General features: G+C 35.9%; 1 protein-coding gene across 5 annotated transcripts in view; it reads left to right on the top strand.

Annotated features, from left to right (window-relative positions):
• Positions 1–15,242, top strand: part of LOC145269883 (uncharacterized) — a 122,278-nt gene that overhangs the window by 63,946 nt on the left and 43,090 nt on the right. For all 5 annotated transcript variants that reach the window (XM_080125632.1, XM_080125631.1, XM_080125630.1 and 2 more), the window contains exons 8-12: positions 367–411; positions 2,810–2,854; positions 3,258–3,302; positions 5,951–5,995; positions 14,675–14,719. In XM_080125632.1, the coding sequence (XP_079981758.1) occupies positions 367–411; positions 2,810–2,854; positions 3,258–3,302; positions 5,951–5,995; positions 14,675–14,719 (225 nt within the window). The remainder of the gene's footprint in view (positions 1–366; positions 412–2,809; positions 2,855–3,257; positions 3,303–5,950; positions 5,996–14,674; positions 14,720–15,242) is intronic.

Genomic DNA, 15,242 nt, shown 5'->3' with positions numbered 1-15,242 from the left:
TGGATAAAGTAGGTATATATGCACTAGCAGAACAACCGGCGTCCGGATTGTATGACATAGGTGGATGTGTACTAGCAGAATACCAAGTGTCGCCTGGGATTGTATGATATAGGTGAAGTATACGTCCGATTCGACAATTTTGAAGGTGCTTGTGCAGTATAGGTCCGATTTGAAAATATTTGATGGTACTTGTGCAGTATAGGTCCGATTCGACAATTTTGAAGGTGCTTGTGCAGTATAGGTCCGATTCGACAATTTTGAAGGTGCTTGTGCAGTATAGTTCCGATTTGACAATACCTATTTTGCCCTTTTTTCTCTTCATTAAAATATTTTCTCCAATTTTATTTGTTCCCTGTTTTCTTTCAGCTGCAATAACGAAGACAGTAAATGCTACATCTATGCTCGCAAACGGTAAGACAAATTCCTATTTCAATCGTATCAATTATGGAATCATGGAAGCTATCAAAAATGGCCGAAAAAACTAACATTAAGCTTCTTAAAAGAGGTTTATCATAATTATTTATGGCCCAATCTATGGTCTCCCCTTAGCAAACTTTAAAAAGCACTCGACTAGCTGCAACCACTATATATGATTTCCTCCTACTCTCTATCTGTACCTAAGTCTAAACGCAGATTCCAGAATTTCTCCCCTGTAGAACATTATTCCGTTAGCCTACTTTCCAGTTGGGGTGATTATTCTTACTAGGAATCTGCTCAAAAGGTGGCATGCTGAGCCTCGGGCGCAGACGATGGGTTTGATTAGGATGCCATCTTTATGGATCTTGGGTAGCCTGCTGTGGTGTGGGATCAGTTCTCTATATTTTGCAGGGGTTATTAGATTTTTTATCCTGTAGATTCTATTAGATCTGCTAATTTTTTGGAGTACTCTTCTCTGCCCATTACTACAGTGACATTACCTTTATCAGCCGGCAGTATTTTTTTTTACATGGTAGTCACCACTTGTTAAGGCCCGGAAGCCACTCAGGGATAAGAGTTATTCCATGTACAGTAATCAATGGGATAATATCGTAGTAATCGTTAGTAATGGAGATTTGATAAAGTGTCTTACTAAAGGGGGCTGTTTATCAGGAATTTGTTTATGTTGGACTTGAAAACATTCAAGTTGTAGTAAGGTGGGAAACAGGCAAACGGAAGAGAGTTCCACAGGCGTGTACTTCTAAGAAAGAAGCTTTGTTCATGAAATCTACGTTTTGATTTAGGCACAGGTAAAGAGTGGGGAAAATTATTGACAGTGGTTTCAGCTAGACGGGTGTTTTTCGTGAAAAATTGGTAAGGTGGGACCAGAGATTGGAGCTCAGACGAGCACTTGCCATGGAAATAACGATAAAATAAAGGCTCGCAACGTCTCTTCTGTGGGAGAGAGGTTTCAGGGAAGAGAAAAGGGCATCCCCCACTAAGCCACCAAGTTTATTTTGTACTCTGTCAAGGCAGGATGGACTGTTTTTTGCAGCTCTTGCTCAAATGTGGCAGCAGTACACCATCCTTGGACGTACTTGGCTTTTATATAGATAGAGAATTGCATCAGCAGTGAGATATCTTCTTGAGCAGTAGAAGGATCCTACCATTTTTCTAGCGACCTTGGCAGTATTATGATGTTGTCGTCACTGCGTAGTGACTTGATGGCTGATATTTCTTCTTTTGAGAGGCTGGGATTTGGAGGTTTTGAATTTTCTAATGCTTAGCCATTCCAACCTAGGAGTAAATTGCATTTGGACACCCCTAATCAGAAATCACAGAAAAAGAACAAACATGGCATATGCGCAGCCCAAGGGTGGTAACTTTACAAAAAAACTCTTTTTTTTCCTTGGGGTGGCTCCCCTTGCATTGTTTTTAAAAAAAAAAACATGCATGGTTATTAATCCTCTGTTTCGTAAAACATTTTTTCACTAATATTAACAATTAGTATAGATATCCGAAAAATGAAGTCATAGGAAAGTCTTTAAAAGATTTCTTAGTGACCCCTGAAGATTGAACCTTCTTATGATCTACGGACCCTCAAACTCTCAGTTTGAATTCTTGTAATGCATAGCCAAACTCCTTTCCTTAGTAGAGACAAAGAAGCATGTTTTCAACACTCGAAGAAGGTCGCAGGTTGCAGCGACCGAAACCTTGTGCTAATAGCACCCAAGATGAACTCTGTTCCGTCTGCCTGCTTCCCACTGGACTACAACTTGGATGTCTTCAAGTCCAATGTTAACAAATTCCTAATGAACCACCCCCTTAAGTAAACACTTCATGAAATCTCCACACTAACGTAATGTACTTGCAATAACCCTTATCCCTGAGTGGCTTCCGGGCCTTGATAAGTGGTGATCACTGTGTAAAAAAAAAAAAAAGATGAGAATAATAGTCGGATTAATCAAGATAAGGAAAAAAGCATCAAGACAGTTCCTCACCCTCCCTATAATTCAGACATGGTTCCCTGTGAGTTTGCGGCATTCCGTAATCTCAAGGAAAACCTTGGAGCTTGTCATGATGAGACAATTGACGAGATAAAAGAGTCTGTGACGAGGATCACACTAGAGGACTTCCATCAGACCTTCCAGAAGTTGTTAGAACGATAGAACAATGCATTGCAGCGGGAGAAGATTACTTCGAAGGAGACTGGAGTTTCATGTTTGTACTAGAAATAAAAGATGGCATACAAAAAAAAAGTTTGGAAATTTATTTAACACGTCCCGCATTTTTATATTTCTGTTTTTTCTTTTCTTTTTTTTTATAAGTAATTTTCCTCTTCATTAAATTTTTTCCCCTGATTTTTACGTTTTCTCTTTTCGTTTACTTTCAGCTGCTGTAACGGGGGCAGTTGTTGCAACATCTCAATGCATAATCAGTAAGGCAAATTCCGATTTTTTATCGTGTAAATTGTGGTATCATAAAAATTGCGCACCGTTCCCTAATTAATAGTCCTCGTCCTGAGTGAGATCCTACATCTTCTTGACGATTAAAAGAAAACGATATTTTAGAATCGAGTATCAGTTTCGCATATAAAGTAAGATAAAATGATCACTCACCATCCACACAGAATTCGCTGAGCTACTGTCGGCGATTGTGGAAAAAGCATGCTCCAATTTCCAGACCAATTAAGGTAATGATTGAAGCTGAAGGCGGCTACATTAGATAGATTTCTTAGGGCGACAATTTTATCATTCCATCCTATATTCTTGTGTTTGTTTTTGTGATAATTTTTCTGTTTTAAGTAAAGATGTTTTTCTTCCTTTTTTTCATTTTTACAGCTGCAGCAACAGGAGCAGTCAATGCAGTATCTCAACAAATAATCTGTAAGGAAAACTTCGATTTTGATTGAATAAATTGTGGTATCATTAAAAACGTGCACCTTTCTCTGATTGATCACCCACTTTCAGTCCAGCTAACGTTTTAATCAGACGTACACATTTCTTTTTTTCGTTTTTTTGTTTTTTTTTTTACTTGCTTTGACAAAACAAATGCAAGTTTCTCTGTTATGGCAAATATTTGTCGTATTTTGTATAGCCATCAGGACTTAGAGTCAATGATAGGGTACATGGTTTTTATGATTGTTTACATGCAATTCCTTATTCCTCGATCATCAAATTTTCAATCGATATTTTTTTTTTTATCAGAAATGGCCAGTTACGAATGTGATTATGGGAATAGGTTCAATATTGCTATTTCACACTAAAATTGTAGCCCTTAAATATCATTATGGGTTTAAAATGGTAACCAGTTAGAAAGTTGATCATTATCGGCTTGTGGTCCTGGATATGACCTTAAACTATATCTGATGGTGAGGCCACAGCTTGCGGACTTTGGGGAGTGTGGAGCCACCCTTTAATTGTCATTGCTCCCAGGTCCACTCTGACCCGAAGTGGTAGTACCTGTTAGGGTCCAAACTATGGGTTTAATAGAAAGCGACTTGAAAACAACAAATATATTTTATTAAAAAAATTTTCTTTAAAATCTTTGGATTCGGCATTAAATAATCTGAAAAAGGTTGATATGTCATAAAACAAAAACAACCAATGAATTAATTACCGGTCAGAAAGGTTTCAGTGTTTAACATTAAATTTATATTCGTTACTGAAATTCAATCCTAAAAATAATGTACTATTTTTTCTCTATTTTACCACCCACCTTTTCAAATAAATTACATGTAGTCGCTTGAAAAAGTAGAATTTATTTTTATTTTCGGATAAACAAGTATACGGTCATATTTTACCAAAATGGTTCTTATTAGTTTAGAGTCGACAGATCGACTCTTTTAAAAAATGTGTTGTTTTTTTTTTTTCTTAAAACAACAAAAAAAAACATTACTTACTTATAAAGTCAAAAATACTTATATACGACAGAAATGTGAGACTATCAAAAGAAATGAGGTCAGAGAAGCTTCCTATTAACTCAACTTGGGTCCATATTCTTTTCTTTTCTTTTTTTTTTTTCTTTTTGTAGCTAGGAATAAGTAAGGTCAGCATTTCTTGATGTCACTCTTTAAAATAAATTCTAAATTAGGAGATTATCTTTTTCATGGTTTTCTTTCAAATCTGCAATGGTTATGATTTAACTCAAATGAAAACCTGGAATTTGCTGCCATAAAATATTAGTCATCAATGCCTTTTCTCTTTTGAACTCTACAAATTTATATTTTACTTACTTATAATGTCGCTTCATTCACTGGAATGTTATGGAAAATTGGTAAAATTGCATTTTTTGTAGATGTTGTAAAGTAAGCAGTGAATAGTTTACACATAGGGGACATAACTCGTAACGCAAAATTTAGCCCACCATTCGCCCATGTATGGAGTAATGTTATCACATTTGAGCTGGTGCATCTGCTGCTAGTCTCTCACTCCTGGACAGGGTTCAAAAGAGAGTCGCCATCTGATAGGTTCTGAACTGTCATCTAAGCTTCAGCCGCTCGCCAATCGACGAAATGTTGCATCCTTCTGCCTGTTCTACAAGTATTTTAATGGTAAATGCTCTGACGAACTACAAACACCTGTACCCCCTCGCCATAAATACCCCTGACAAACCCGACAATCAGCTAAATCCCACCCCTACACAGTAGAGACCCGTAGGTGTAAGAAAGCCTTCTACTCTAATAGTTTCTTTTCCAGAACTGCTAGACTTTGGAACTCCCTTCCGGGATTCTGCTTTCCCAACTGTACTGACATGCAGAAGTTCAAATGTAATGTGAACATACATCTTGCTGCACGTTTCCCTTCATAATGCCCCTGCAACTTATGTCCTCGATAGTAGCCCCCTACTTCAAAGTGGCACTATGCCTTTTTTGGAGTGAAAATTGAATTTTTAAAAAAAATTGCGAAATATTTAAAATCGAAGTATCGATCTATCTTAACTAGCACTACGAAAATTTTTCCAGTTTTCATCTGTGCCACTCTCGAGACACTGCCAAAATGACTGCCGACCCATTCCCAAATTAATTATTCATTTGATGGCACCCAGCCAGAACGGACAAACGCATCCCTCAACGCTCGTTCTTGTGGGCTGTGCTTTTTTATTTATTATTCGAAGCTAATCCTCTATAAACGAGTGTCTATGTATTTAAATTAAAAACGTATTGATCCGGAAGTAGTTGATCATTAAATGCAAAACGTTTCATGTGTGTACTTTCAATAAAAGTGACCATACGAAAAAAGTCTGCAAACATATGTAAGCCATCTCGTAATTTTCGTACAGGCTGAGCTACTGTTGACTGTTGTGGAAAAGGCATGCTCCAAGTTCCAGACTCGCATTAAGGCAATGATTGAAGCTGAAGGCGGTACATTAGATAGATTTCTTAGGGCGACAATTTTATCATTCCATCCTATATTCTTGTGTTGTTGTCTTTTTGTTTGTTTGTTTTTGCGATAATTTTCCTGTTTTAAGTAAATATGTTTTTCTTCCTTAAAAATAAAATTACTCCAATTTTTACTTTTTTTTATTCTTTCAGCTTCAGCAACAGGAGCAGTTAATGCAGTATCTCAACAAATAAGATGTAAGAGAAACTTCGATTTTAATTAAATAAATTGTGGTATCATTAAAAACGTGCACCTTTCTCTGATTGATCACCCACTTTCAGTCCAGCTAACGTTTTAATCAGACGTACACATTTCTTTTTTTCGTTTTTTTTTTGTTTTTTTTTTTTACTTGCTTTGACAAAACAAATGCAAGTTTCTCTGTTATGGCAAATATTTGTCGTATTTTGTATAGTCATCAGGACTTAGGGTTAATGATAGAGTACATCAGACATCTTGTTGCGCGTTTCTCTTCATAATATCTCTGCAACTTATGTCCTCGATAGTAGCCTCCTACTTCAAAGTGGCACTATTCCTTGTTTGGGGTGAAAATTGAATAAAAAAAGATTACACTGTGATAGTTTTTGATATTAGTGATCGACAGCGATGGATTATCTTTTCATTAAAAACACAATAGCAGTTGTTCTACTCAGTGAATTTTCGTAATCTTTGGAAACATTACTATTTTCGACATGACAATTGAGTTGTTTATATCAATTTTTCTTAAAACGAAATATTTAAAATCGAAGTATCAATCTATCTTAACTAGCACTACGAAAATTTTTCCAGTTTTCATCTGTGCCACTCTCGAGACACTGCCAAAATGACTGCCGACCCATTCCCAAATTAATTATTCATTTGATAGCACCCAGCCAGAACGCACAAACGCATCCTTCAACGCTCGTTCTTGTGGGCTGTGCTTTTTTATTTATTATTCGATGAAGCTAATCCTCTATTAACAGGTGGCTATGTATTTAAATTATATTTTTTCATGTGTCATTAAAAACGTATTGATCCGGAAGTAAGCGATCATTTACTCTGCTTATCTTTAATCATCACCTTATGATTCTGGATGTTTGACTAGGGAACACCAAGCATGTGTCCGAGATGGGTATAATTACTGATGATACAACATTCTAGATGCATGAGGTAAGAACAGATGTACATAAATCCAAGATAATTGCTTAACCGTTAGAAAATGCCATCCAGACTATAATGAAAGGTGGACGCAAATGGACGGTAACATTTAATCCTAGTTAAAATAAGCTGCTCGCCTTTAACCATTACAACCACCTATATCCATAACAAATAACAACCTATCTGAGAATTCTTCCTTCAAACTCCTCAGCCTAACATTTGCGGGCAATATGAACTGGAACAAATAGATTGAGGAAATTTCGAAGGCTGTTGGACATTGGGCAAATATTATGACCAATGGACCGAAAGTTCGCTGCAAAAAAGAATTTTATTTAAGTTTTATAAACAAATGTTTTCAATGTTAATTTTGTTGCTTTTATTTTCCTAATTGTTTCAATAGAATAAAGTTGTTCAGAAGTAAAGCAACGTGTAATATTTCATTTGTGTTAAAAAGAATAACGACATACAATTATTGCTAGAAATAATCTTGACACGGACTTTAAGGCAATTTGCATAAAGGCACTTATGCAAATTATCTGTTGAGCAGAACCTCTCAAAAAACAGACTAAAATAAAGTGAACCTTCCTCAGAAGAGCAGAAAACAATTCGCTGGAAGGAATGAAACTATTTTACTCGAAAAAACAAAAATACTAAACTTTCTTTAACAAAAAAAAAAAAGACACCAGAACAAAAGTGTTTGTAAAGAACCGTATTAAAGACTATTTACTTCCATTGTAATCTATTATATATATAAACGTGAACGTGTCTGTGTGTGTGTCTGTGTACATTTCCCTGCGCAATAACTCTGTCAATTTTCAGTCTACAGACTCAAAATTTGATATACAGGGTACTGAGATTTGGGGAAAAGCTTTGTGGGTTGTTTTCGACCAGAAATTTGGTTGTTAAAGGGTCAAAGTTCAACGATTTGACCTTTAAGAACTCTACCAAACTCCTCCACCAATTTTAGGTCTAAACACTTGAAATTTTAGATATAGGTTCCTTGGACATGGATCTAACTTAATAACTTGATTTGAACCCAAAAAATAAATGTTAAGGGGTCATAATAGGGGTAAAATTTAAAAAATTGACCTTTTTGTTTTATTTTTGTTTTTTGTTTTTTTGCTCAACATACACCTCCAAACACCCGGGCAACGCCGGGCTGAAATGCTAGTATTATATAAAATATAACAGAAGTAGCAGGGTGGCCCGACGTTGCCCGATATCGCGTCGCGGTTACCACTTGACGAAGGCCAGAGAAATAGTTGGCCGAAACGTCATGAAACAATTAAGAAAAGATGAGGATAATAGTCCGCAGTAAATAAAAATTAATAAAATGATACTCATCTCAATAATGAACTCTAATTAAATAAAAAGAAGTGAGCTGTTTAGAAAAGCCATAATACTCGCATGCGCGCGTTTCAGTTTCTGCCCGTTTTTTTTTTTGTTTTTTTTTTTTTCATGTTTTTAGTCGCGTGCAAGCGACTCTATAAGTCACTCCGTCGGTCGGTCGATCGCTCGCTCGCTCTTGCAAGCAAAGACCATATGTACGGGCAACCCCACATATAAGACTTTGATCAATGCAGGGGCAACCCTTCATACCAATTGTCACTATCCAGTTCCCCTACTCCCCGGGGAGTTGGTCTCCATTTTCCCTTCACTCTTCACATTAAAAATCGGCCTTGTGCCTAATTTGCTCGGTGGGGGAGCAAATAAATACCCTTTTCTAGGCCTTTTTGCCAAGATCAAAGTGTAGTATCTCTTCTTACTACATGCTGTATTTATTGTGATATAAAGTGGGGGATCACTTTTCTGTATTAATTTAATGTAAAATGATCACCCAATTTACAACCAGTCAGTCTCAAAGCCATTCAAGTCATTCTCCAGATTATTCAAGTTGTTTTTGAAGGATTCCGGTTATTTTTTAAACATTCGAGTCATTCTTAAGGTCATTCAATTAATATTTAAGTTCATTAAAGTCATTCTAAGTTATTTACTTTTTATTTATTTCAGTCATTTCAGCCTATTTTTTGGTCATTTTAGTTTATCTTTAAGAATTTCATGTCAATCCTACATTCACGCATTCATTCATTACACGAGAACACGCGACTAATGGCTATTGGCCTTCTTAAAAGGAATTTAACGTTACGTTTAATACCTAATGTATTTCTGCTTATAAGAATTCTATATTAATTAAAATAAAATATTCATGCTTATTTTATGGTCAGGAAATGCCGGGCATATTTCTAGTATTCTATTAAAATGAGAATGTGTGTGTGTGTGTGTGTGTGTGTGTGTGTGTGTGTGTGTGTGTGTGTGTGTGTGTGTGTGTGTGCGTGCGTGCGTGTGTGTGTGTGTGTGTGTGTGTGTGTGTGTGTGTGTGTGTGTGTGTGTGTGTGTGTGTGCGCGCGTGTGTGTGCGTGTATGTGTGTGTGTGTGTGTGCGCGTGTGTGTGCGTGTATGTGTGTGTGTGCGTGCGTGTGTGTGCGTGCGTGTGTGTGTGCGTGTGTGTGTGCGTGTGTGTGTGTGTGTGTGTGTGTGTGTGTGTGTGTGTGTGTGTGTGTGTGTGTGTGTGTGTGTGCGGATACTTCTCGACCTATATACTCAACAATTATTTTTTCATTCGGAAGAAAGTGCTTCTAAGGGGGTCAAAATTTAACAAAGAGTACGTGGGAGTCGTCGGCTTTTTCTCTGTTTGCTAACTGTTTCATGATTGCGCATGTGTGAATTGTTCCTATTACAGATCCCTTATGTTAAGTGTAAATCGGTCTAAAAATACCCCCACATTGACGAGTGTATTACGCTGGCCTAATAGTAATCGCACTTAACTCAGTGTCTTCGGGTCTTGGTTTCAATTGTTACATAAGGGAGGGAGAAGAAGAGGATTTGACTTGGACACTTTACTTGAGGGATACTGGTACCCTGGTGATGACGTGTCCATTTTACTAATGAAGAGAAGAAGTTTACGACGATGAGAGAGATATTACGAGTGTTAAGAGACGAGAGAACGGGACCCAAGATCCCTTAAACCGTTTGTCTAGTGGTTAGGACACTTGTTGTTGATTTATGTGTTTGAATTAAAGAAGATTCATACCTGGTCCGCTGCTCTGGGAGAGTCTTCATCTGGGTGGAGCTCTCTTGCTGTTTTCGCCGGAATACACAAGATGAAGACAGATATTGGTTTTCAACCTTTTATTCTCCCAGGCATGATTTGCAGATGCCGCCATCGATGGTCTCCACTGTGGGTACCTACCACGGCCCACGTCTGGGGCGCGCATCTCCCCCCTTACTTAGGAGAGAACCATTTTAGACTTCTGCTCGGCTCGGCATTTTCTGAGAGACTCAACGTTTCACCAACCTTGCCACGTAGCATCACATGACATCCGGTTAGATGAAACGTCACTTCCTGCAACGTGGATTAACTATAAAAATATCTCTCTGACGTCCTCCCACCCTCTCCCTCTCTCTCTCTCTCTCTCTCTCTCTCTCTCTCGATCTACTATCTAATAGAGACACAGAGAGAGAAAATAGAGAGAGTATGAAAGAGCCAGAGAGAGAGAGAGGAGAGATGCTTTTTAACACAATCTCAGCTGGGGCATTTTTGTATTTACTATTAGGTTGGTGCAAAAATAATGTTTTTGACGTGTATATCTGTATATCTATAAAAGTGAAATTGTCTGTCTGTGTGCCTCTGTGTGTCTGTGTGCGTACATTTCCCTGCCAAATTACTCTGTCAGTTTTCAGTCGACACACTCAAGATTTGACATAAGGAGTATTGAGATTTGGGAAAATCTTTTGAATCGGTTTTCGGCCATCAATTTGGCTGTAAAGAGGTCAAAGTTCAACGATTTGACCTTAGAAAACTCTACCAAACTCCTCCGTCAATTTTGGGTCTAAACACTTGAAATTTTAGATGTATGGTTACTTGGACATGGATTAACCTTTTAAATTTGATTTGAGCCCAAAACAATAAATGTAAAGGAGTCAAAGTTGGGGGTCAAAATAAAAAAAAAATTGTACCTTTGCGGTCTCTACCAAATTACTCAGCCAATTTTTGGTCTAAATATTTTAATTTTTATTCAGTGAATTCAGACATAGGGCAAGCTTTTTAATCGTTTTTTGGCCGAAAACTTGGCTGCCAAGAAGTCAAAGTTACAAAAGATTTGACCTTTGCGGTCTCTAGCAAACTATTCAGTCAATTTGGGTCTAAACATTTGAAATTTTACGTAAAGAGTGGTTAGACATGCAGCAAACTTTTTAATCAGTTTTTAGGCGGAAATTTGGCTGCCAAGAGGTCACAGTTGAAAGAGTTGACCTTTGCAGACTCTACCAAAGTCCTCCGCAAATTTTGGGTCTAAAGACTTGAAATTTTAGATGTAGGTTACCTGGGCATGAGTCAAACTTTTAATATATATATATATATATATATATATATATATATATATATATATATATATATATATATATATATATTTATTTATATAAATATATATGGCGATATCGCCATATATATTTTATAACTTACTACCTAACTCTACCTACGTATTGAGCACTGTTGAAGTAAATACTTAAAGTTTACGCATAAATCTATACTTTCGTATATTAATTTATGTGATTAAATGAAGTAGTTATATATATATATATATATATATATATATATATATATATATATATATATTATTGCAGTAGAGTTTAGTTTCCTAGAAGTACATCCAATGAAACAATATGTGTCTACCAAAGAGTGCTCAATGAGTTAACAGAGCAGGTATATTAAATTTATTTATACAAACATTGATGGCTACATATGTGCATACATGTTTGCACATATGTAGCCATCAATGTTTGTATAAATAAATTTAATCTATCTATAATATAAAGCTGGATGTGTGTGTGTATGTGTGTGTGTGTATGTGTGTGTGTGTGTGTGGTCACGAATAGGCTCCTGTATGGTTGACTATTTTAAAAAACTGATTCCATATAATGATAGAAGATGTATCGAGACACAGGAATGGGTATGTTTGATCCTGCAGAACGGTGGTTCATTAAAATTGTGGGGTTTGCGTTCGTGCCTGGTCCACAAAGTATGGAAATAAAAAATTTTAAATTTAAAAAAAGAAACGTTTACAAGTGTTTTTGATATAGGTCTACATAAGAATATTTTGATAAGTATGTTTTAACTTAAATAGGGATGGTATAATAAAATTGTGGGGTCTGCTTTCGCGCCTGACCTCCAAAGAATGGAAATATGTCACAAAGTTTAACAAGGTTTTTTAATATAGACCCACAGAATATTGTGATAAGTGTTTCGGTGTGAACAGGTATGGTATAATAAATTATGGGGTTTTTCTATTTTATTTTTACTTTCATCATATTTTGCTTTGGTTTTGATATCCCCGAATTCAAAACTATCTCTTTACAACCCTTCCTTTTCATAACCTATCATACTTCAATAAATCAGAGTCCATTTTCTGTAGGCTGTTTTTGAACCCAGTCAACGACGGGTACTTTTGCAAGTATATATATATATATATATATATATATATATATATATGCACATAAAGTTACTAACAGTACATAGGACCCGAGCAAAGCCTGACTGAACTGATAGTATCTGATAAAAAACGACATTATTTTTGCACCAATCTGATAGAAATTAACTGTTTAGAAAAAACATAATACTAGCATGCACATGTCTCAGTTTCTTTCCGGTTATTTATTTTTTTTTACTTCGTTTTAAAAGAATTTAACATTACGTTTAATACCTACAATATTTCTTTTCATAATAAATTAGAATTCTGAATTAATTAACATAAAATATTTATATATATTTTATGACCGGCCTACTAGTCTTATATTCTATAAAAAAAAAAAAGAGAATGTTCGTGTGTGAGGACACTTCTCAACCTATATACTCGGCGAATTTTTAATCTACAGACTTGAAATTTATAGGTTATTCAGATATGTGGAAAACTTTTTAATCGGTTTTCCTCTGGAAAAAGGGCTGCTAAGGGGGTCAAAATTGAAGAATTGGTGTGTGGAAGGCCATCGGATTTTTATTCGTTTTCAACTGTTTAATGACTGCATATGAGCGGTCGTAAAACTTCTGAATGTTAAGTATGAGTTTGTTTGGAAACACTCTGAAAGACATGTAAAGCTAGTCTAATGGTTATCGTATTCGACTCACTGTCTTTAAGTTTTGGTTTCGATCTCAACTCGAGTGATTTTTTTGTGTACTTACAAGAAGTGAACTATTTAAAAAAACATAATATTCGCAAGCCTCAGTTTCTTTCCGTTTATTTTTTAATCATTTTTTAAGGCGACTGAAAAATATAACTGCGAATTACCTAGGACTTCTATCTAGTCATGGCTGAAGGAACAAGAACATGCTAACCCCGTGACATAAATAAATAGTTCCGTTCGAAATTCCGTTCAAATCTGCGAGTTTGACAGAAACATTTCTGAGTTCGACAAGAGAAACCTGAAAAACATCGGAGGTTACATCGACTGAAACGTTATGAAAATCACACTTAAGATGAGAACAGTAGTCTGATGAATCCAAATAATACGAATTTTATATAAAAATATTTATGCGTATTTTACGACCGGACAACACTAGTGGCCTGCTAGGCTTATCTTATCTAGTATGTGTGTTTGGGGGGGGTACTTCTCAACCTATATATTCAACGAATTTTTAATCTACAATCTTGAAATTTAATATGTAAGATATTCAGACATGTGGAAAACTTTTTAATCTGTTTCCATTTGCAAAAAAAAAGGCTACTGAGAAGTAAAAGTTGAAAAATTGGTACCTGGGAGGCCACTGGATTTTTATCTGTGTTCAACTGTTTCACGACTGCGCATGTTAAGTATGAAATTGCTTGAAAACAATTTTTGAAACTAATGTCAAGCTAGTGTAGTGCTTAAAGTACTTAACTCAATGGCGTTATTTTTGGGGTTCGATCTCAGTTCGAGTATTTTATTTTTTTATTTATTTATTATTTTTAATTATTTAATTATTTATTATTTTTAAATAATTAATTATTGTATTTCTGTTTATAATAAATAAAAGTTCTGGATTAATTAAAATATAATATTCTTGCGTATTTTATGACCGGGCAACGCCGGGCATGTTTTTAGTATTCTATAAAAGTTAGAATGTGTGTGTGAGGACACTTCTCAATCTATATACTCAACGAATTTTTTCATTCGGAGAAAGAGCTTGTGCGTGACGACATTTCTCAACCTAATTTTTAATACACAGATTTGAAATTTGGGATATAGGTTTTTCAGACATGTAGAAAACTGTTTGATTGATTTTCATCTGGAAAAAGGACTTCTAAGTGGTAAAAATTGAAAAATAGGTATGTGGGAGTCGCTGAATTTTTATTTGTTTGTTAACTGTTTCACGATTGCGCATGCATGAACGATTCACATTACAAATATCTTATGTTAAATATAAGTCGGTTTAAAAGCGCGTATTTAAGAGCATGTCATGCTGACTGAATGGTCATCGTATTCGACTGACTGTCTTTAGGTTTTGGGTTCAATCTCAGCTCGAATATTTTTCCTTTACAGCTGAACGGTTTAGAAAAAAAAACATAATACTTGCACATGTCTCAGTTTTTGTATGAATTAAAATATAATTTTTTATGCGTATTTTACGACCGGGCAACGCCAGGCACGCCGGGCAGCCTGCTAGTTAGAAAATATTTTCTCTAATTTTTACTTTTTCGCTTTTGTTTCAGCTGCAATAAAAGGGAGAGTTAATGATACATCTCAACATGTAACAGGTAAGATTAATTCAAGAAATATTTTTTGCGTTAAATTTGTTTTCGATATGTGATACTGGTAAATTAGAGAGATGGATGAAAGAAAGAGGTGAAAGAGAAAAAGGGTAGATGAGAAAAAGGGGTGCAAGAGAGAGAGAGAGAGCGAGAGAGGGCTAACGAAAGAAGTAAATCAAGGCCCGAAAGCTACTCGAGAATAAGGGTTAATTAATGTACGCTGGTATTGTAGTAATCGTTAATGGATTGTGTAGAATTTGATTATTTATGGGACGGCTCAACAAGCACTTGTTTACAAGCACTTGTTTACATTGGATTTGAAGGCAACCATGCTGTATTCAACTAGGAAGCAGGCCAGTGGAACAGTGTTCCACAGGCGGATTGTTCTGGGAAAGAAGTGTCGTTCATGGAATCTGCGTTTAGATTTAGGTGTTATATATTCGGGGGAGTCATAAAGGAGATTTTGGGTCCACTGTCCACGTTATTCACCTCTCTCTCTCTCTCTCTCTCTCTCTCTCCCTCTCCCTCT

Source organism: Euprymna scolopes, chromosome 45 (genome assembly GCF_053919585.1).
Source record: "Euprymna scolopes isolate OS-2025 chromosome 45, ASM5391958v1, whole genome shotgun sequence".
NCBI classification, from domain to species: domain Eukaryota; kingdom Metazoa; phylum Mollusca; class Cephalopoda; order Sepiida; family Sepiolidae; genus Euprymna; species Euprymna scolopes.
This window is presented reverse-complemented; position numbering and strand designations above follow the sequence as displayed.